We start from the raw sequence: 23,385 nt of genomic DNA, 5'->3' as shown, positions 1-23,385 counted from the left end.
AAGGTTTTGGATGTACTGTACTAACACCACTGCAATGCAAATATTTCATTTGTAAACATAGCCTAGTATCAACTGTGGTGATGGGGAAAGCATTTGTTAGCGAATTATCCATCAGATTACTCTTTGCTTTCCCAAGATGTGTACAGTTAATTATATGTAGGTTGAAAACTGCTTCATTTGAAAGTGGCACAAGAGCCCTTTTCTTTTTTCCTTCTGAAATGAAAACAATTAACTATTCCCCATTTATAGTATCAGTCCTATTCACACCTATGTTTACCTTCAAACACCAATGTTCCCTGAATAGAGGTCAAATTAAAACTGAGTCTCCATAAAGCATTGTTGAGGATTAATTGTTCGTTTTGAAGATTAGATGAAATATCAGAAAAGCCACTGGTCTCAGCCGAATTAATTGTCACCCAGCAAAGTCTATCCACAGCAAAGAATTCAGAAGAGATCCAAGGCAAAAGAGAGGCACAGCCATCTGACGGAAGTAAGATTCACAGGACATAACAGGGAATTCATTGCCTCTAAGGCTGTATATACAAAGAATTTTGACAATAGCAAAAGGTATACCTATTGCTTTGCTCTAGAAGAGGAGTAGCTAAATTGTCCCAGAGAGCCTTCGGGCTTAGGGCGGTATATAAATAAAATAAAATAAAATAAATAAATAAGAGACTCCCCCAAAATTTGTCATAAAGATGACAATTATATTTAAAAAAACATCTTGACTGCTTCTATGGGTCTCCCACTGTGATAAATGACAAACTATACATAACCAAAAATACCACCTGAGCTATTCTGCCATGTATAGGAATGTAACTTATATGTCAATATTTGGGAAGGGAGAAATGTTCTATAAAAAGCTGTAGCATTGTTCATTTTAAACTATACTAACATGGAGCATTGCTCTATCTAGTCTAGTATTGCTTTTGTGTTGGAATTGCTTTTCAATATGTTTTAAGCGTGTTTTTTTTAAAAAAAGATGTTTTTAAAGTTTTTTATTGTTTTTAAAGATGTTTTGTTTTAACATATTTTAAAATCTGTTTTTATGATGTTGTAAAGTGTATTTAGTACTTTTGTTTGCTGCCTTGGGCTCCTACTGGGAGAAAGGGTGGGATATAAATATAATAAATAAATAGTATTATCTTAGCCCTGCTAACAGAGTTCTTTTCAATTAGACATGCCAGGAATTGAACCTTGGACCTTCTTCATACAAAACAGCCGCTCTTAAACTGAGCTATTTCTGCTCAATAGAAGAATATGTTTTCCAAAAGTTAAGTGTCAAGGACCGTGTTAAGGACCACTTCTGAATAAACCCGGGAGGATCACTGTTCCAAGTAAACCTCCCCGACACCTTTTCTCCACTATTTCTACTACAATTATACTCCATTTTGACCTCTTGTACAATTCAATTCCTAAAACTTAATTCAAATAAGATTGTCAAATAGTTAATTGAAAACCGCTCATTCAATATTATCAGAGGCTCTACTTTGCAGTGGTGTAGTGGTTAAGGTGTTGGACTACGACCTGGGAGACCAAGGTTCAAATCCCCACACAGCCATGAAGCTCACTGAGTGACCTTGGGCCAGTCACTGCCTCTCAGCCTCAGAGGAAGGCAAAGGTAAACCCCTCTGAATACTGCTTACCATGAAAACCCTATTCATAGGGTCACCATAAGTTGGGATCGACTTGAAGGCAGTCCATTAGTTGCATAAACTCACATTATCTGAAACTATGAAGGCCTTCCGGTCAGAGAAAATATTTTAAAAAGTTATAATTAAGAATGCAGAGGCTCTAGCATAGAGGCATTTATAAATTAAAGATGGACTCTCTTTCTCTCTCTCAGTTCCCAGGTTGACACGCTCACAATAGCAGTAGACTCTTCAGTTAGTTCACTCATTGCACAAACCTGAGCTTTTAACTATGCAAAGTTCTTTCAGAAACAGAACTATTAACCCCACCTACAGTTATACAGTATTACTGCAAAATGTATTAAATCCACTTTCAGTTACCACTGGATTAAGATCTCAGTTCACAAATCTGGGAACTCTGAAGGGATTAACCCAGACCACTTAACATTAATTAATTCTCATTTACCACAGTGGGCCAACACCAATATAAACTGCCTATCAAACTTTACCCTATCCCTGCAAATCTATGTACAGGCGGGCCCCGCTTATATGGCAGGTTCCGTTCCGGACCCCCGACGTAAAGCAGAAATCGCCGTAAAGTATAATGGGGTGCGTCGTGCAAAAATGCCGCAAAAGCACAAAATTGGCTTTAAAACGGGGGATGAAAGCCGCCACATTAGCGGAACGCCCAGAAGCGAAGAACCGGGAAGCAGGGCCCTACTGTACCCTGCTTGACAATAAGCTAATTGAACTCAGTAGGCCTTACTTTTGAGTATACATGCACAGGGCCAGGTGTAAGGGTGCCAAGAACAGGCCTTGTTTTTCCTCCATTCATAACACTTCCAGAGTAGATTAACTGGCTCAACAATCAAGTTCTTATCACTAAGCCAACACCAGACAAGGTCATTCATGAGGGCAATAAGTTACTACATCATTTGAAACACACTGTAGAAGAGAGTTACTGTCAGGAAGTGAGTATGTAAGACTATTAAGTGTATGAAGCCAACTTCCAAGCCAATTTACTCATTTCTTGAACTGTCACTACTTCTGCCAAAAAATGTATATGAAATAGGACTGCAAACTTTAAAATCAACAGATCATCTAAAGTTTTAGCTGACAATTGACATGGTTAATTTTAACTGGCAAAGGGAAATGTAAATTGTTTTAATAAAAGCAACTGGTGGAGCTGAGATTTAAGGACATGCTTGTTTATTTTTGAAGCTATTTTAGTTCTTGTGTGTTTTTGTTAAGGTAATGAACATGAAAATATTCAATATAGCCTTTTCTATCACAGTGTAGCTTTCATTTACTGTAATATACAAGTTTTAAGCACCTCAGTATCATCTTAATATGAAGATTTAAAGTTAACTCATCAAAATGCAGATAATTACTCAACTAAAAAATTAACAGTGCAACCACTCCACTATGAAGGCTTCCAAATAATCACAAAATCAGTGAATAGCACATAGCAAAAGACCTGCCCTGCCCTATTTCTTCTACAAGCTACTAAGTAACTTATCACTACTACTGATTACATCACAGATGGCTAGCATGTGGCCCTCCAAATATTATTGGACTCCAGCTCCAATAAGCTCCAGCCACCATGGCCAATGGTCAGAGACTAGGGGAGCTGGAGTCCAGCAACAACAGGAAGGCCACAGGCTCTCCACCTCTGGGATTGACGGTCATATGTTAACTGAGAAATACTTGTAATGTTCAAGAGGCTGCAGAATGGGTTGCTACACCTATCCTAGCAACATATACTTCAGCGATCTACAAATGAATATTTCATGAACGCAGACAGAGAGAGTATATAGTGTATATATGAAGTACATAGGTCTTACTAAGTGTTTTTCTCATTTCAGTTTAACAAAAGAAGACCAGCAAACTGTGTCTCCTCCTTAAGAAAACTTGTTATAGCTGTATAATATTATAGCAATACCTTTGAAGAATTAACAAAACTTCTCTTAAGCAATGTTAAATATCGGTATTAAACGCTATTAATAATCAAAGACACAAAAGTTCTGAGGGAATGATTCTATTACCAAATGTGTGTTGAATGTATCACGAGAACTCTCTAGGGTTAAGAATTATCAGAAATTAAATTCCAAGTGGTGAAAGTCACACAACACAATTCACCTTAATAGTAATGTCAGAAAATAAAATGTAAATCATCATCAAGGGAAGCAACTCACATGAATATAAGAGCTGGACCGTAATGACCAATAAAACTGGTTAATCATATCAGACACACCTAGTGCCCATCCTAGTCCACCTTCAGTTAGCACAATGGGTTAACAGTGATACCAACAGAACGAGGCTGTGCATATGCAATGGCATGTTTTGCTACCATAATTTGTAACTTTTTAACAATCCAAGATGCCAAGGAGAAAAACTCCCCATATTCTCTGCCACAAACTAGATTGGGTTTTTTTCCCCCTTGGTGGAAACCAAGTCAGAACCTGAAAATGTATGGACTGGTATTAAATTGATAGGAAATATAACCAAAGATATATATGAATGTATGTATGCATGCATATTAAAAGTATGCTAAGGGTTTAAATTCAAAAGGCCTTGTCAAATCTACAATCCCTACTTAAAAACCATTAAGTGACTCACTACAACTGTTCTATAGTGGGGAATAAAGAATGGATAGGATGTTGTTTATCACAGACTTTATAGTAATGTATATTATACTAATAACTAGACGGTGGAACCTTTCAGGAACCAGATAAGGTTTTCAAAATTTAAAAGAGATTTAGTTGAATATAAATGAATGCACACTCTGAACAAATGTTATCCCCATAGAAGGTTTCTAGTTTCAATCTAATGCTCTCTTATGTCAAAGAGGACAGTTACAAAAACATGTAACTTGGAGAAGTTGATGCTATCCAGATTCACAATTAAGTACCTAGTATAAAAAGTTTTTGAAGTTCTACTTACAACCAGTCTGTGATGTCAAGAGACACATTTAAAATGTTATTTTTTGCTGGAATGGAAAAATGTAGCATTGGCAAAACTTGCCTTCTTGCCTGCTTACAGTTACCTTCCCCCCAATAAAATCAGCTCTTCAGCCAGGAGAAATACATGATCAAAGCAAAACTAATACTTAACACCAAAAAGGGTCACAGTGGGAAGAAACAAAGGAAGTGGGGTGTGTGTGTAGGAAATATGGTCAATTCCAATTAGGCCAGAGAACTGCCCAAAGAAGGGGCTGATATACTGAGCTAATGTTCCTAAAGAGCAAGGAGATGTAATATTTAGGTTGCATCCTGTATACTTACCTGCAAAGAAGTCTCATGGAACTCAATGGGAAGTAAGTCAATGAACAGGTGTGCACAGGATTTTAGTAGGCCTATAGCATAGTGGGGAGGAGAGTCTGGCTGGGAGTCCAGAGTCTGTGAGTTCAAATCCTTGCTCGTGTCTCCGGGGTGTCAAGGGCCAACTAAAGATCACCCCACAGTGAGTGGTTCAGGGGTCACGTGCCTTGCCACCTGTGCAGCCATGGGCAAACTGCATAGTCCCAAGGAGCCCAGTTTCCCCCCAGCTGGCAGTTGCAGACAAGGAAGGGGCTGGCTTGTGCAGCTGTGGCAACCTGAGCAGCCCTAGCCAGCTGGGGAGGACTAGCCTCAGAGGAAGGCAATGGTAAACCCCCTCTGAATACCGTTTACCATGAAAACCCTATTCATATGGTAGCCATAAGTCGGGATAAACTTGAAGGCAGTTCATTTCCATTAACTTCAATAAGACTTCCAGGTGAGCATACAGGATTGCAACCTTAATGTCTTGAGAGATCAGACAGACAACTAGTGGGGTTAATAGCAATAAAAATGTATATTTGCCTTAGGCAAATGATTTATTTCAGGTTCTCTCTCAACTGTGCCAGACACTCTTATGTCCTAATTCTTTCAACAAGATTATGTTAAAATATCTTTATAAAAAATGGTCAAGCATAACAGTCAATTACTACTGACACCTCTGGAACGGGAAGATATTCTGCTCTGTAACTTCCTCTCTGGCAGGAACTAAATTCCTGCGTTAGTAAAGCATGCAACATGCTTTCCGGTGTCATGCAGAAGAGCTGAAGATCCATGTGAAGTAGGTGGAGCTGATCAACTACTTATCGCTGTTGCACACAGATGCAGCAACTACAGTGGCAGCAGGAACACAGAAAGGAGCATCAACTCATAGTACAACTGAAATAACCATTGCAGTTGCTCTAGGGGGGAAAAACAGCTCATGCCTCTCCAGTAACCTTCCATCTGAGAACTTTCCTGCTTTAAGCCAAAGAACGGTGTTTTATTCAAATAGTAAACATGGCAAGACATTGCACTGGAATGGCTGTTATGACCCCTTGTGGCCTTAAATCAATTCCTTCTTCAGAGGAATAGCCTACACTTTTCTTTTTTACAAGAACACCATTTTACAGTAAATATAGTTTTTATTACTGTAACCACAGGCAGATTTTTGACTCATAGTACACACAGCTCTCTCAAAAACTGAGTGGGGAACTATGTTGCATGTGCAAGATAAGCTCAAATCATTAGTCCATCCCTTTATTGTATACAACAGACATGGATAGCAAAGCCCAAGATCACTCAACTGGGTATATCCAGTACTCTAGCTCTTTTCAATAATTTATGTGTATAGAATTAAAAATAAGGGTACTGAAGTTTTGGAATCACCAAAATATCAGAAAAACGAGCAATTTGGTTATACAATTAAGTGATTTTTTTAATGGTAGGAGTTAATTGCGCAAATATCAAAGCTTTTGTTTTTGCATGCTGGAGGAAGGGGGCTTGTTCTTAAATGTATTTCAGTTCAAAACTGGCTGGGAATTTTCCCCACAGCTTTCAAAAAGCTATCTGAACTATGTACAGTATTTAAAAGGTCCTCCCCCAGATGGTGGCTGAGCAAAGAAACAAAACCTTTAATTCAAACCAAAGGGACATAAAAAAACCTACATCAAATTAACATTCAGCTAAAGAAATCTTTCAGCTATTGAGACAAGTTCTTCCACAAGGCATTGTCTAAAGATTAGCAATAGACCCATTATTGTGTGATTCTTATTTAAGAAGTCGTTAGGAAAAATACTGCCCTTGAGATGTAGACAGGCATGTTGTCTCAGCAGCCACAAAATGCCATAACACAGCATCACTGATGCTAGAAACATGTTGGTATTATGCTTGCTAGCAGAAAAAATATTGGCGAAGTCTCATGTAGGCTCTGAACAAGAGATTAGCATCATAATTCTGGTAACAAGCACAGTGTCTGTTTGAGAAGAGAATAATAATCAGCCACCTGGGTTCTTCAAGATCAAACAGGTCTAGGCACACTAAAAATAAACAGTAATCAATCAGTTCGAGATAGCTGCTTATCTCCCAGTAGGAAAAAACGGCTGTTTCCCTCTCATGCCAATTTTTTGCCACCCAGACAGAACAGCGCGGCTTGCCTGCCTGCCTATCTTGGCTGTCCTCAAAACAAAACAGGAGCTCAATGCAAATAATAAATCTCATTTCATGAGAGGAGACAGGAAGGGGGTATGTGCTTTAGGCACAAGCAGGAAACGTAGAAGGGTACATATTATAACATAGTAAACTTCACTTTATGCAAGACTGGGAGAGGCTCACAGACAAGTGCAAAGTCATTACCAGGACATTAAACCATACAGGTCAGTTAGGACAGATTTAGTTAAACAAATACTTGTCATTATAGGCAAGGGAGAGTCTTTAAGTAGGCAGTTAAAACTATTTTAATTCTAGAAGTCATTTTGTAGTTAGGGCCTCCAGATGATACATGTTATTGCTGCTGATGTGTTTTACGGTTGCCATTTTATTATTTTAAGATTTTATTTTAGTTTATCATATGGTACTTGTTAAGTTTTGTCTTGAGTAGATGCTACATTGAGTATGCCCGGTAAAGAAAGGCAAACTACAAATACTGTAATAAAATGCAGCCTCACTTATTCAAATGGTTCCATTTGGGGTGATCTTGGGACTGTAACCTGCAGGCAGCAGTCTCACTCTCTCACTGAATAGCAAGGTGGCTGATTCCAACATTCACATAGCATCCTCAGCGTGGATGGAACTTTACAGACCAACCTAAGTAAAGACTGACATGTTTTATGCCACAAGAAATGTACAATCAAAACAGAAATATAAGATTGAGGACTATGAGTGGGTGAAAGGGATCTCTAAGCCTAGGTTACATTCACTATGGAGGCACTGTGTACAGGGGTTGTTAGACCAACATGTCAAGAATAAGGGAAAGGCCACAATGGCAGCAACAAAAGCAAAGGATAGATATGTTGGACAGTCAAGTTCTTAAGGAGGGCTCCCTTAAAGCATAGGCCATTATAACATAATAATACAATAAGGAGTATCAGACAATTCTGCATATAGTAAGCTCCAACCTTACTACAGAGGTTGTATACACAGTAAAAGTTCCATCTTTGGCTAACAAAAGTGGTTTGATTCCTGGATGGGGACATAAGACTATGGACAACAGCATGTCTAGGGGAGGGGGGATGAAAAGCTAACACTAGGACAACCTTGAGTCACTTTGCTTTGCCTATACTCCATAGATGGAGGAAGTTCCAAAGAAGCAGCTAATTTAACTTTCACTTATCCCCTTTTCAAAGAGACAGTAGAGTAGCATGCAGAGGAGTCTCTAGAGGAGCTACTCTAGCATATATATTCAACTTCACCTGAGAGGAACTCCTTGGAGATGCAGAGATTTGTTTTCATGCCTCCAGTAGTTCTTTACAAATTAGCCTGAGAAGCATTTATAAGGCGAGGAAGGATACATGGAGAGTTTGAATAGTGTCAAGAAGACAGCTTTATCAGTCGATGTTTTAGGAACCTAACTCTCCCTGAAAAGGAGCTGCCTTTATAGGACTGGGCAGATCTCACCTGTAGGACTATGAAAGAACAATTCTCATGGGGAGAGGGCAGGAGAAATACTGATCTCTCCTAGGAGGTATTTTAAACACTTAGAATTCTTACTAACACTAACAAGAAAGTGCCATAGGGAGAACAGATCTGTTTAACCTCAAAAAGCCAAGGTCACTTACTTGGAATAAACCAAGGCAAAGACTCTTTAAGATGGGGTGGTGCATCTTGGTCTCATCTTAATGACATGATTTTGCTCATGCACATACAAATCAGAAGACAGCATCTACATAAGTACATACTCTCACCTGGAAAACACGACACCTTTGCCACATGAGTGGGTTGTGGAAAACTTCTTTTCATTAGGCAGAAAGAACTGCAAATGCAGGGCATTGAACGATCTTTCTGTTTCAAATTGAAAAGATTCCCTTCTCTCCTGACAAAGACGAGGGGGGAAGAGCACACTAAATCTCCTTTGTATGGGTAGTAAGTGGGGGGAATCTAAATATTGAAAGACAAGAGGTTGGCTCACCCGTATTTATTTTTTATTATTAACTCTATATCCCATCCTTCTTTCCAAAACGAGGCAAGGACAAAAAGAGCCTTCTTTCCTCAGACCCTTCTTTCCAAAAGGAGGCAAGCCGTATATGAGAAAGGATGGCCCGTCCACCATTGTACGTGACCAGGGGAGTAGATGCTGCAAAAGGGGCTGGTTCTTTTTTATATATGTGAATGTGCACACATTCAAGGAGAACCAGCTCCTCTACCTTGAAATTACAGCACACCATCCCTCACATGGACAAACCTCCTTAAATATCATCTAAAAGTTCCTTTATTTTGAAACACCTACACCCCCAGCATAGACAAGCCCCTCCTACTTAAATATGTTGGCAAAGAAAGAGTGCCTGAATGTATTTTTCCACAGCAGAGTTACAAGGCCAAGAAGCACAGAGTCCGTGCAGATCTCAAGGACAAGTATCCAAGGCAACCAGCTGGCCTTATCTATAAGACTTAGCAGATCTGGCCAGTCGGTGTGGGGGTCGAGGAGTTTGTACAGAGAGAGAGCTTGTGATATATTCTATTGTCAGTAAAGTGACTCTTAAAACTTATTACTTGTCTGGCTCATTGCTTCAACTGGCATCTAGCCTGTCACTATACTGTTCTGCATCCGGGGCATCTGCTTGCGCCAGATACAACATCCAACAAAATATACCTACACATAAAGAAACAGAGCATCTCTTCCCTCATCCTTGTTCTGTGTGAACCCACTCACATGTAAGAAAACTTTACTTACAACTGCCCCCCCATTTAAAGAGGAACAAGTCCCCTTTTAACTGCAGCCATTGTCCTCCTGCATATGTACTCACCCAGCCCCCAAAAGGAGCCACTTTGTAACAACCACAGGTTGCATCCTACTAAGTTCTACTTCAAACAGAGCCAATGAAATTAATGGACCTAAACCCAGTGTGGTGTGTAATGGTTCAGGAGTCAGGTTCAGGGAGACCAGGTTTGAAATGCAACTCAACCATGAAGCTCACTGGGTGACCTTGGGCTAGTTGCTGCCTCTCAGCCTAACCTACATCACAGGGGTGTTGAGAGGATAAAAGAGGGATGGGAGAACCATGTATTGGAGCTCCTTGGAGGAAAGGTAGGACATAAATGCAATAAATAAATGTTGATTATTTTCTATGGGTCCACTGTGAGCAGAATTAACGTTGGACACAGCCTCATCTCCCCCCTACACTTACACCCCTAAGAAAGAAAAATGGCAGCTTCTCTCCCCACAAAAAAACCGTCAAACATCCACTCTGAGCCCCACACAAAGGCAAACCACACTTCAACATTTATGTGTGCAATTGAGGGGCTTCATCCCCCTTTCATATATGGGGAAGGGGTTTGCATCCTTTAACCACAGGGAGGGGATGTAAACACTTTAAAAGGGGGGAGGCGCCTCCCCCCGCCCTTTTTTTTTGCTAGCCATGGAGTGGGTGGGGTCGGGCTTGACTTCCTCTCACCTGCGAGCGCTGTAGGGAGGTAAAGAGAGGAATATAACGGGGCGTGTGTAAAAGAGAGGCGACAGCAGCAGCAGCAGCCCTGAGCACATTTATTACGGCACGGAAGCTTTTGTGGACGCCTCCAAAGCTGATGTGCCATAATCAATGTCTTTAACGTGCCCACGAAGAAGCCTCTCTTTTTTGTGTGTGGCTGCCACAGACCTAGCACGTCTGCTCCCCCTACTGTTACGCCTCCTCTCCTTCGGGGAATTTTAAAAAAGGAAGCGTGTGCGCGTGAGAGGAGACGTCTCCCTTCCTCACCTGGGCACGCAGCTGGGCGAGCTCCGGTCCACTTCCCAGGTGGCGTAAAGGTTCATCTGAACAGGGCGGCCCCCTGCCGCCGCCGCCGCCGCCGCCCCGCCAGCGCTTGACCCCGGGGCTCCCAAGGCTCCTCCTGGGGCCAAAGAGCCGCCTCCGGGCCCGAGGGCCGGCGGCTGAGGCGGCGGCGCCGAAGGAGGAGGCGCCAGTAATTGCTGCGGCTGCTGCACCGCCGTCGAGGGCGGCGGAGGCTGCCCTGAGGCGTTCGGTGGAGCCGGCGACGCCGAAGAGGCTGAGGGGTTGGACGCCGCCTGAAGGAGGGAAGGGGCTGTTGGGCCGCGTTGGCCGCCACTGACGCCGCCACCGCCGGGCGCCCCTCGCTCCGCCATGGCTGAAGGAGAGGCTTTCTCTCTCTCCCCTCAGCAGCGCCGCTACGGCCGCCCTTCCCCTTCAGCCGCACGGCCGGCTTTGACTCCTGTTACCCCTGCACGCGCGCTCCCGAGGAGGAGGAGGAGGAGGAGCAAGCAGAGGAAGGGAGGGAGGAGCGCGCGCGCACACACGAGACGGATTAAGGAACGGTTGCTTGGGAAAGGGCGGGGGGAGGAGGACGACGGCGACAATTGAGGGCTCAAACCCAAATTAAAAGGCGCGCGCACGTACACACACCGCGCTTGAGGGGCGTGGGTGGGAATAATTTAACGTCTCTGTGGCCGCTGATTGGGTGAAACGGTCGGTCTCTTTTTCTCGCGAGCGCGCGTCCTTTTGCAGGGTGCTTTTTTTTTTTAGCAACCCTCCTTTCCCCGCCCCCTTTTCCTCTTTCTCTCTGGAATTCTTTTCTCCTCTAGTCGACTCCCCCTCCTTCCACCCTGACGGTCGTGCTCTCTGAGGGGGCGGAAAGCAACAACACACTCTTCGTATATACATACATTTTCAACAAAATTAACGAATAAATAAATCCGTCTTGTGAAGGGGTGACAAGGCGAGGTATGTTAATTTACATTTAATTGTTGATTACACCCCGCTTTCCCACAGGAGTCTTCAAAGCGGAGTACCACATTTATAAAATCTATGGAGAGGAAGAGGGTGAATTAGAAGTAAACGCATAATCAGACATAAATATGTATTTGACACGGGCGGGGCGAAGGAATACAGTACTGATGGTAAAGTTTTGCCCGTTTAGTTTTTATGGCATCTGTTCTCAAAAGGTCAAGGTAGGGGCAAGTTTGGTCTCATCCAAGCCATGCATTTAAAGTGTGCTTCCTTAACAGTCATGGCTTCCTCCCTCCCGCCAAAGAATCCTGGGAACTGTAGTTTATGAAGGGGTGACCTCACAGAGCTACAATTGTCAGCACCGTTTACAAACCTCAGTTTCCAGGATTCTCCGTGGCTATTAAAGTGGTATAAAGAATGCTTTAAAGGTATGGTGCAGATGTGACCTGTCAACAGAACCACACATTGTCCAATACCTGTTTAAAATTAAAAGACCAACCAGACTTGCAACTCCTTAAAGGTTAACAGATTTATTACGGTATAAAGCTAAGGATGAGGGACCTCAGGGGCTAAATCTGGCCCCCTGAGATTCTCTATGTGGCCCTCAAGACCCCTGGCCAGCCCTGCTCTGCACTCTCAATAACACCACTTGCTGCCCTCAGACGGGAGAGAAAGAGGTGAAGCTCAGGGCCGGCTCCAGGCATGACTGGGCCCTTGGGCACCAATCTGCCCTGGGCCCATGGCCCAACATCCCCCCATACAGGTGCCATGGGGCTAACCCTGCTGCAGATCACAGTGAAGGCACTCTCAGGCACACACACACCAATGCAGACAGTGTGAGCTTCAATAAGCCCACATGCATGCCCCACCTACCTCTCCCATTGTGTGAATGATGTGCGTGTGTAGCGCACATGCCTACCATCACTTGAGATGGCGACGGGGGTGTCAGCCCCTTAGGGAAGCCCCTGCCACTCTCTTAGGTGATGGCAGGCATGCACACATAGCGCAAATGGCATTCACACTGATGGAAGAGGTAAGGGCGTGTGGGTGGGATTATTAAAACCCGCATGCTGTCTGCATTGGGGAGGTGCTCAGAGGCTCCCTCTCTGCAATCAGCGGCAGGGTTGGGTTGCAGGACCTGACGCTGCCGTGGATCACAGAACGGGAGCACCACCCTCCCACTCTAAGCTGGGGTCCCCACATTTCAGCCAGTTATCACATAGTGTTTTCCCTCAAAAAAACCCCATTGGGGTCCAAACATAGCCCAGAAATTGTGTTTACCCAATATGCATGGAGAAGGGGCTGATGCAGACAGCTCAGAAAAATTCCATCTCCTCTGAATAAGTGTTTTTTGGCCAAGGTGCTTTGGTAGTGTCAAGCCCACTTGCAGTGACCAAAACAAACCAAAAGTCTCTGGGGTACAAAGTGACCCCATCCTTCCATTGGAAATCTCATTGGGGTCCAAATATACCCCTAAATCAGTCCATGTAATTTTTTTTAACAGTCTGGATTACAGTTCCTCTGTCTGGATGAGTGGTGTATAGTCTGTTCTAAATGGGGCTACACTCCCCCTGAAGGAGAAGATTTATCTCTTGGGAGAGGTCCACACCATATGTGTAAAGCACATCCAGCACACATCTGAAGCACATGACTTTCCCAATGAATCCTGGGAACTGTAGTTTGTTAAAGTTGCTGGGGAACTTTGTAGTTCTCTGAGGGGGAAACCACCATTTGCTGGATTCTTTGAAGGAAGTAATGTGCTTTACATGTATGGTGTGGATCTGCTACTGTCACCTGCCTCAGTGGCACAGAATGCCTTTGATCAGTTTGGCTGCTGGCCAGCTGCACCTCTATCTGGAGAGAGATAACAGGCCTTCAGTAATCTCTCCTTTGGTAATACCTAGATTAGATTACTGCAATGTACTGTACACAGCGTTGCCTTTCAGACAGCTCAGAAACTGCATCTTGGTGGAGAGTGCTGACAGGAATGAAGCAGTCTGAGCACATAATACCAGGTCCAGCACAGCTGCTCTGGCTGCCTGTACATTTCTGAGCCCAAGTCAAAGTGTTGGTTTTAATCTATTTTATGTGTCTTCAATTCTGTTATGACTTGTGGCAACCCTATGAATCAGTGACTTCCAAGAGCATCTGTTGTAAACCACCCTGTTCAGATCTTGTAAGTTCACGCCTGTGGCTTCCTTTATGGAATCAATCCATCTCTTGTTTGGCCTTCCTCTTTTTCTACTCCCTTCTATTTTAATCTTTGTAGCTCTATATGGCTTAGAGCCCCAGTATCTAACAGAACGGTTCTCCTGATTTGGACATACAGTATCTGGACCCTCTGTTCATCACCTGAGGCCCTTCTCCAGGTGCCCTGTCAGAGAAGTTTGGAGAGTGGTGACAAGGGGGCAGGGTCTTTTCAGTTATGGCCTCTCATCTAGGGAATGCTCTCTCCAGCAAGGCCTGCCAATATCCTTTTGGTGCCACATTGAGACATACCTCTTCTTCCAGGTTTTGGGAAGATTATCATCACACTTATTGCTGTTTCTGGCGGGTGGTATTGTAGGTTTTATTGTTAAATGTGATAGTTACTTTTTAATTGTTTACGTAAATTGCATAGCGATGTTTTGTATTAGGTCACAAATCAAATAACACCCACATGTGAAGAGCATTCATCTGAACAAACGCACACACATATATCACCCACCCACAGAGACATAGGAAAAGTTACTGTTTGTGTGATACCTCTCTGTAAAACTAGGCTTGCATCTCTTTAATCGGCATGTTCCTTTCAAAAGTAACACACCATCTGTACATTTCAAAGACTGGCATATTTTTAATCTTTCCCTATTCAGAAACAGAGGGGGTGGCTTTACAGTGTAAACCTTAAGACTGTGGTCCATGAGCTTCACTGAGGTGGTCTACAGCAGAGCTTGGAAAAGTTACTTTTTTGAACTACAGCTCCCATCAGCCTAATCCAGTGGCCATGTTGCCTAGGGCTGATGGGAGTTGTAGTTCAAAAAAGTAACTCTTCCAAGCTCTGGTCTACAGCATGCCTGCATTAAATGTATTAATTTTTCATTATGTTTGCTTTTTTTATTTCTTACATTGTTATTTCATTGTATTACAATTTGAATTCTACGGAGTGCAAACTGTAATACAGTAAAATGAAATACATCAAAAGCAGCAACAACAATACAGTTAAGCATCATGCAGTGTCTCGCACAGCAGCTTACAAAGGCGGGATATAAATGTAATAAATAAATAAATAAGTCCTCCAAGACGATCAACTATCTTCACGTGGTCCACGGAAAAAAGTATTTGGGAGCTACTGCCTTAGATAGTGGGCATACATATTCTCACACAAAAAAAAGTCTTTAAACCTTTTAAACTCAAAAGCCCTCAATCAGAATTTTTAAACTATGGAAAATCCACTCAGTGGCTGCACTGCCATATAGCAGTAACAAGCTTTAGTCCTTATGGTAGGTGTGGAGAACCTTGGCCCCTCCAGATGTTGCTGAACTGCAGCTTCCATCAGGACTAGAAAGGATAGCCAAGGAGCAGGGATGATGGGAACTGCAGTTGAGCAACATCTAGAGAGCTAAAGGTTCCCAACATCTTCCTTAGGGGAAAGGCCATAATTCAGTAGTAGAGCATCTGCTTCGCATGGACGTCCCATCTTAAATCCTCTGCATCTCCAGGTAGTGTTGGGGAAAAGACTCTTATCTGAAACTCTGCAGAACTGCTGCCTATGTTTGGAAAGCTGAGCTAGATCAACCAATGGTCTGACTCAATATAAGGCATGAACCTTAGGAGCAGAGCTTGGAAAAGTTACTTTTTTGAACTAGAACTCCCATCAGCCCCAGCCAGCATGGCCGCAGGATTGGGCTGATGGGAGTTGTAGTTCAAAAAAAGTAACTTTTCCAAGCTCTGCTTTGGAGAGCCAGGATGGACAAAATAAATGTAAACCTTCCTCCCCTGGCAAAAACACAGGGCAAAACCCACAAGGTATTCCTGTCTTGCTCTTATGTAGTACGTCCTACTTTGACTGCCCTGTACTTAGCCAGTCTCCTGTCTCCCACTCTGCCATCTAAAACGACTGCCTCACAGCGAGGCGACAGTTGGAAGCAGGTTTTAATAGAAACATCAGCATTCACGCACCCAAGTACATTTTGGAAAAATGCCAGCCTCACTATTGGATACCTATCCTGCCTCTGTCCTCCTCTCTGACTCTGTGTGTGCTATTACCACCACCCAAAAATAGCAATTTAGGAGAGAAGGGTGTGTTCCATCCAGGTAAAAAACACTCAAGGAGCATGCACAGCAAATCAGACCATCTACCTGTGTGAACCTGCTGCTTAGGATGACTATAGACTATTGGGGTTGGATTTTTTTAGGATTTGTTTTTAGGGTCAAGATTTAATGTTGGGAGATGCATTTTTGCTGTTATTGGGGCTATGGCTTTGTATATTTGTTGTTAGACATCATTGTGAAGTATGTGAGAATTGCTTAATTGTATATTTATTGAGATGTTTTCATTAGTTAATTGTTTATGACTGTTCGATTATTTATGTTGTTTTATTTTTGTACCTGCTAAAATTATGTAGGGTTTTTTGATGTTATGAGACTATTTGAGCATAGCTACTATGGAAAAGCAGCATACAAATAAACAATGATGATGGTGATATGACCTGGGGATTGAGTGTACTCTGGGAAGAGTCCCAAGGGCCAACTAGAGAGGTCAGGAGGGCCACATTTAACCTCTGGGTCTTGAGCTTCCTCTTCCTTGCTGCAGCCCTGCATCATGTGGATGAATACTATTCCCATCATCCCTGACCATTGGCTATGCTGGCTGGAACTGATGGGAGTTATAGTCCAGCAACATCTAGTGCTTCCCAGCAACATCTGGTGCTCCCTTCTCCCTGAAACAGACGAATGGCAAAGAAGAACAGCCCCACTATTGTGTATTCCGCCTTTGACACAGCTGAAAGGATGACACCCACGAATAGAACGGAAGAAAGGTTTATTGAGCGTTACTTTAAATACTTGTATATGCATGTCCACAAGCCAAGAACAAGAATAATGTTGGCAACTGTTTTCTTCGTTATCAGTCAGATTATTCGTCATTTTCATAGTCAGCTGGGTTCTTCCTTTTCAGACGTTCAAATTCTTCGGTCCCCCAGGAATAAACGAGATAGGCTATGATGAAGGCTTAGGAGGTTAAAAGAGAACAAAGTTAGGTTTACAGCTAGAGTAAAAGCAACCAAGATTTCTGCTCATCCAGCTCCATCATTCTAAGCAGTCCAAAGGCCTTCTGCTTTCTCAAATAACTCTGCCCTTTCAGATCCACAGAGGTGTTCTAGGATGCAGTAAGGGCTGCCACTAGACTTACATCCCAGAACACCTGGTGCAATACTTTCCCCTCTTCCTTCCTTCACAGAACCACTTTCCCCCCCCCTCTGAAACGTTTGGCACAGCCTTAATTTGCCACATCTTCCTGCAACAAAGCTTAAATAATCACACTTCTTCCCCTATTAAGTTCCATTCCAACCAAATACTTGCATTCCAACACCATCCTTCATAACAGGGACAAAGAACCTGCGGCTCTCCAGATGTGGTTGGACTCTCTCTCGTTAGCCCCAGCCAGCATGGCCAATTATCAGGGATGATGGAGTTCTGGCCCAGCAATATCTGGAGGACCAAAGATTTCCCCACCCCTGCTTGATAACATGTACAAGTAGCAGCTGTATCACTGCCATAGCCCAGGATGTGGGAGGTGCTTTGACATCCCTCATTTCCTTAAAGGTCCATTGTAAGTGCTAAATATTCTACCACCACCCCCGTTGTGCGGACTAGTGTCACCCATCTCTTTATTTAAATGATTTCTATACCACTCTTTGACTAAACACTAAGCTGTTTATGATATATTAACTGAAACACAGAATACATTATTATTAATAATTTATATTAGTTGCATTTATGCCCTCAGGTGCCTCAAGGCAACTTACACAGTAAAAAAAAAATGAAGCAAAGATACAGAAATCAGATAAAAAAAGCAATAATCCAAAACTATTACCCTTTTTTTTGAAGAAAGCAGGATGTTTAAGCTGCAGCTTATTTCTTATAAATTTTTATTTTGCACTGGTGAGTTTTTCCCAAGATGAATGTTGCAATGCAAGCAAATATAGTTAGGTACTAACACACGTATAGCCAAGGTAGAGCCTTCCAGATGTTGTTGGACTACAACACCCATCATCCCCGACCATTGGCCACGCTGGCTGGAGTGGATGGGAGTTGGCGTCCCAACAGCATCTGGAGGGCACACTGTTGGCTACCTGTATACTAACATAGTCAGGATGCACCCACCCACGTAGCCTGGGAAGTAAATCCTGAAAAGCTACTAGCCCGCAAAAACAAATTTTACAAAACAGCATGCCTGGTCTTGGCAGAGGAGGGATAGAGAATTTTGTCCCTCTTGCAGGGGCTTGCTATGCATTTCTATGCTGGCTATAGAGAAGAGGAGGCTTCCCTCTCCTTCTTCAGCTGTGTCCCTAGTGACTATTTCTAAATTGAAAGCCTGTAGACGTAGGGGCTAAATCACTCATTCTTCCTACAGCACCACGTACATGGATGTTATAATATAATCCACTATATATTTTTGCAAAGCTGTTTGTCTGTTTGCTCTCTTAAGACAAGGGTGGGGAACCTGTGGCCCTCCAGATGTTGCTGAAGTACAGTTCCCATCATCCCTGACCATTTAGCCGTGCTTGCTGGGGCCAATGGGTATAGCAGCTCAGCAACATCTGGAGGGCCAAAGGTTTTAGCCTCCTGTCTTTAAGTATTGTAACCAAATTTTGTGTGATGCTTCCTGAGATCAAGGTGTAGGTTTTCATTTACGTTTGGATACAATTGGACACCATTTTAAACCAAGATGGGAGGCTGAACCTTTCAAAACTGCACTGATTTTTTTGGTTTCTTAGAATTCCCAAGCGCCAGGTACAAGTCTGCTAGTACTAATATAAAACCTAAAGACCGTAGGACTTCGTATGCTGCTGTCTCTGGCTGTGATAGCATGTGAACTCGTTGAACACTTGAAATGCACTATATAAATGCCAACTATCATAATGAAAGCTAAAGATGACTAATAAGTAACAAGATCTTATAATCACAGTAGGAAGATTATAATTCAGGAATACATGGGGGAGTAGTCTGTGAACACCAGCGTCTACTGACTAAAGGAGAATTTCACTGTCCTGCTCTCTTGCTCCATCTAGAGCTTCCAGTGTGGAACAGAGAGAACTGTTTTTTATAAAATGATGAAAATGGAAATAGACTGCCTTCAAGTCGATTCTGACTTATGGCGACCCTATGAATAGGGTGTTACCACCTACCCCAATTACCACCTACCAGGTGCTGGTACCAGTATACAAAGCCCTATACAGTGTGGGAGCAGGTTACCTAAAGAGACAGTCCCATCCCTTACATACCCAACAGAACACTGCACTCTGCAGGACAAGGCATCCTGCAGATACCATCTCAGCAGGAGGTCTGTTCTGCATGATGCTGAAATTGGGCCTTTAGCGAGGTAGCACCCACCCTTTGGAACTCCCTCCTGTTACTTATTAGAGAGGAACCATCTCTATTGTCTTTCTGGCATCTGTTGAAAGCCTCTCTTTCAACAAGCCTTATAAGTGGAGATTTTTTTTTTATCCCTGGCAATAGCTATATTTGATTTGACAAGCATTTCTCTTCTCCGAGGCATTCGGCTCCTTATTTTTATTTATGTATTTCACAAACTTTATATACTGCTCCAATGTAAAGACCTCTAAGCAGTTTACAAAATTTTGGAGGACTTTGATGCTTTTAGGGAGTGGGCTGTGCCACTGCCTTTACATTTATTTGTGTGTTTTTTTAAAAAAAACCTTTATTTTGTTTTAATTTTTTATACTGTTTATAATGTTTTACTGACTGAAAATTACTTGAGGTTTACCTGGTGAAGAAAAGTGGTTAACAAATCTAATTAATAAAATATGTTGCAATTGATATATATATATATTTGTGTGCAACCATGTTTTTTTTTTGTATTGTGAAATCACTTTGAGATATTTAATAAGAAATGGTTCAGAAACGAAATAAATAATAAATAGTAATAATGATAACGCTAGTCTAAACCAGACTTCATGCTCCGTCTTCTCTTTGCAATTCGACAGCAATGAAAAAATGGCTTCCTTTCCCTATCCCATGCACATTGCTCCAGAGATTGCTGGCTTTAATTCATTTGTATGTATTTTAATGTTTTAATTACCTTAACATTAGGTAGTCCTATTATGTATCTGTATTTTATATCTTGCGATTTTTGTTGATTATTGTTATTATTGTATGTTGTACACCGCCCAGGGAGCCATTGGCTAAGGGCGGTTTATAAATGAAATTAAATAAATAAATAAAATTCTGCAACCAACATATGCATCCTTCCTCTCATCCTCAGCTTTAAATATCAGTGCACTAGTCCTGGTCATGGCACCAGTCCTCAAGAGTAACACCTAGAAGACAGGCAGAGCTTGCAGGAAGCAGAAGGAGCAACTTAAAACAGAGACAGAATTTTTAGACTTACGAGGGGCCACCCGGAAGACCTGGGAATTAAATCGCCTCCAAACATTGAGAAGCCCTTTGGAGAAGTAGTTTGGGAAAGCTCTTTGTTCGAATGGAGACAAGCTGTAGGTGATCACATGCCTCATTCTTTGCAAGTTTCCAAAGTGAATACCCATCTTGACAGGTTGTTCTATAAAAGGAAACGGAAATGACATAAATGTTAGGATTGGTAAAACATTTGATAAAAGAGCACCTTTCCCCAGTAGCAACCATCTGGGACTCTATGATTTGCAAATGGGGCCTTGCTGGTGGTGCTACCGCGGGGGGAGGGGGGGCCTGCCCGGTTGGCACAGACCTGTGCCAGGACCTTTTCAGTGGTGGCTCCCCATTTGTGGAATGCCCTCCACAGTGAGATGTGTCTGTCTCCATCATTATTGACTTTTAGGAGATATCTGAAAACATTCCTGTTTACAGTATTTAGGCATTTGATGGCTGAAGAAGGTTGTTCCTGGCAACCCAGAGATCACTGGATGAAAGAATGTTTTTAACATGAGCTGGTTGTAGCATGCTTTTTCAAAATGGCTTTGTTTATGTGTTTGCTGCCCTGGGCTCCTTTGGGAAGGGGGACAGGATATGAATTCAAATCATTATTGCTGTTACTAAAGTGGTGTGCACCCTCCCAACATTTTAACTTTGCATATGGCTGCATTTAAAGGAGTTCTCCAGTGGATCACACTTGCAATTCAGGTGAGGCAAGACCAAGTATCAGCCTCCAACTATATGTGTATGATAAAAAGAGATTAGCATCTCTCAGATCAGTTAGACAAATTGCCTATGAATGCATTTTGAACACGCTTTTGTTAACAGAGTCACAACTGTTACACCATAACACCCAACTTCCTTTCTTTCAGTTCACGTGTCTATGTAGGTACACTAAAGCCTATCCTGCAGGGTCAGCTGGGCCATTTTTGAGCACACACTAGTCTTGGTGTAAATACAGGATAATTCTTTCATCAGAGATTTGCTTACTCAAAAGACTTTTAACCTGCCTTTCAGGGCGCAACGCACCTCACAAAACTCTAACACGCATGAAAATATGGTTACAAGACACAGAAACCACCAGCAGCTAAAAGTTTTCTCAAATACTGCACAATTCAATCAATTCAGACTTGGAAAAATGTATCCTTAGAGGATTTTAAGATGAGCAGTGGGGGAGGGCCATAGCTCAGTGGCAGAGCATCTGCTTTGCCTTCAGAAAGTTCCAGATTCAATCGCTAGCATCTCCACGTAGGGCTGGGAGAGACATCTATCTGAAATCCTGGAGAGCCACTGCCAATTAGGGTAGACAATACTGAGTTAGATGGAAAAATGGTCTAACTCAGTATAAGGCAGCTTTCTATGTGGGACAAGGCCATACATATCTCCCTGGGAGGGCATTCCAAAAGTGTGAGGCCACCACTGAGAAAGCCCTTCCCCTAGCACCTGCCAATCTAACAGCTTTCACTGAGGTTCAGAAAACTCCTTCAGAAAACATGGCCCCAAACCATTTATTGCTCTCAATAATTCAAGAAATTTTGACAAGAGGGCAGCAAATCAAAGAGCTCAGGAATTCAAGTAAACTTTGGAGACTGCCCAGAACTGAGGTTACTTTCAGAACAGGGAACTGGGTATAACAGAAAGGTGCTTGCAAGGAGCAGATACTCCAGCAAGGCATGAGCCCCATCGGCACTATACATTTAAAGAAATATCATGCCCCTTACAGTCATACTTCCCCCAAAGAATCCCAGGAAGTGTATTTTGTGATGTGTGCTGGGAGTGCTTAGGAGACCCCCTTGCCCTGCATAAAGCTACAATTCCCAAGGTGGCTTAACAGTCAAGCCATCTTCCCAGGAAACTCTGAAAACTGTAGCCCTGTGACGGGAACAAGGATTCTTTGGCAGAGGCCATGACAGTTTAAAGTGGGGGGGTCTCCTTTTCGGGAAAGAAACTCATATGTGTGTGTATATATAGATACACACACACACAAAAGCAAAATCATTGGGAAAGGAGTGCACAAGAAAGCAAAGTGTTCAAAAGAACATAAGAAAAGCCCTGCTGGATCTGTCCAGTGACCCACTGTTCTCACAGTGGCCATCCAGATGCCTCAATGGAAGCCCACAAGCAAGACCCGAACACAAGAGCAACTCTCCCTTCCTGCAGTTTTCAGCAACTACTATTCAGGAGTACACCGCCTCCAACAGCCGAGGGAGAACACAGCCAGCGATGCCTTCCAATGAAAACAACCCAGCCATGGCGACAGACCATAACTCACGAGCACAGCACAAACGTTGCGTACAAAAGTGATGGAGCAGGTGCACTGCATGCAGAAGGTGCCAGGTTCACTCCCCAGCATCCCCAAGGAGGACTGGGGTGTCTGAAACCTTAGAAAATCCCAGCCAGACTTCGTGGACCAGATGCGGTTGGGTACAACTCCTACCAGCACCACCCACCATGGTCAAGGGCCAAGGTCTATGGGAGTGGGAGTTCAGCAACACCTGGCAAGGCCCTGCTCCTTGTATATAGGCAATACTCAGCTAGATAGAGCAGTGCCCTAGGATTCTTCCAGTGGGTGCTGCTTGCAGCAGGAACGTCCAGAAGGCGCAAAAGAGGAAACGCGCTCCAGACCTTAAAAAGGGGACCCCCCAAAAAACAAATCCTGAGCGTATAAAAAACAGCACAAATGACCTTTTCCAACCTCACTCCCTTCCACAATCTACCCACCCGCTCCGCTCCTTCCAGAAAGGTCACCGCTTTCGACTCCAGCAGCTAAGACAACAACTCCTCCTTGCCGTTTCCGGAACAGTAATGTCACTTCCGTTATAGTCAACCTCTATAAAGTCGCTAAATCCCATCCAGCCCACGATGTAGCACTGAGCATGCTCAATAACAGCCACCTAAGCCCTCTGCTTGTCCTGACTTGAGGCGGGGACA

General features: G+C 43.0%; 2 protein-coding genes across 4 annotated transcripts in view; both read right to left on the bottom strand.

Annotated features, from left to right (window-relative positions):
- Positions 1 to 11,460, bottom strand: part of PACS1 (phosphofurin acidic cluster sorting protein 1) — a 77,658-nt gene extending 66,198 nt beyond the window's left edge. For 2 of the 3 annotated variants that reach the window (XM_061606602.1, XM_061606603.1), the window contains exon 1: positions 10,837 to 11,459. In XM_061606602.1, the coding sequence (XP_061462586.1) occupies positions 10,837 to 11,222 (386 nt within the window). In that variant the 5' untranslated portion in view covers positions 11,223 to 11,459. Of the gene's footprint in view, positions 1 to 10,836 lie in introns of all 3 variants that reach the window. The other variant, XM_061606604.1, reaches the window with a different exon arrangement.
- A 5,369-nt stretch (positions 11,461 to 16,829) lies between these two features.
- LOC133375098 (cytochrome b-c1 complex subunit 8) lies at positions 16,830 to 23,385 on the bottom strand. Its single transcript, XM_061606606.1, has 3 exons — positions 23,176 to 23,385; positions 20,438 to 20,605; positions 16,830 to 17,034 (listed from the first exon to the last, which is right to left on the bottom strand). The coding sequence occupies exons 2-3, from the start codon at positions 20,589 to 20,591 to the stop codon at positions 16,940 to 16,942; spliced, it is 249 nt and encodes an 82-aa protein (XP_061462590.1). The 5' UTR covers positions 20,592 to 20,605; positions 23,176 to 23,385; the 3' UTR covers positions 16,830 to 16,939.

Source organism: Rhineura floridana, chromosome 22 (assembly GCF_030035675.1).
Source record: "Rhineura floridana isolate rRhiFlo1 chromosome 22, rRhiFlo1.hap2, whole genome shotgun sequence".
Classification (NCBI taxonomy): domain Eukaryota; kingdom Metazoa; phylum Chordata; class Lepidosauria; order Squamata; family Rhineuridae; genus Rhineura; species Rhineura floridana.
This window is presented reverse-complemented; position numbering and strand designations above follow the sequence as displayed.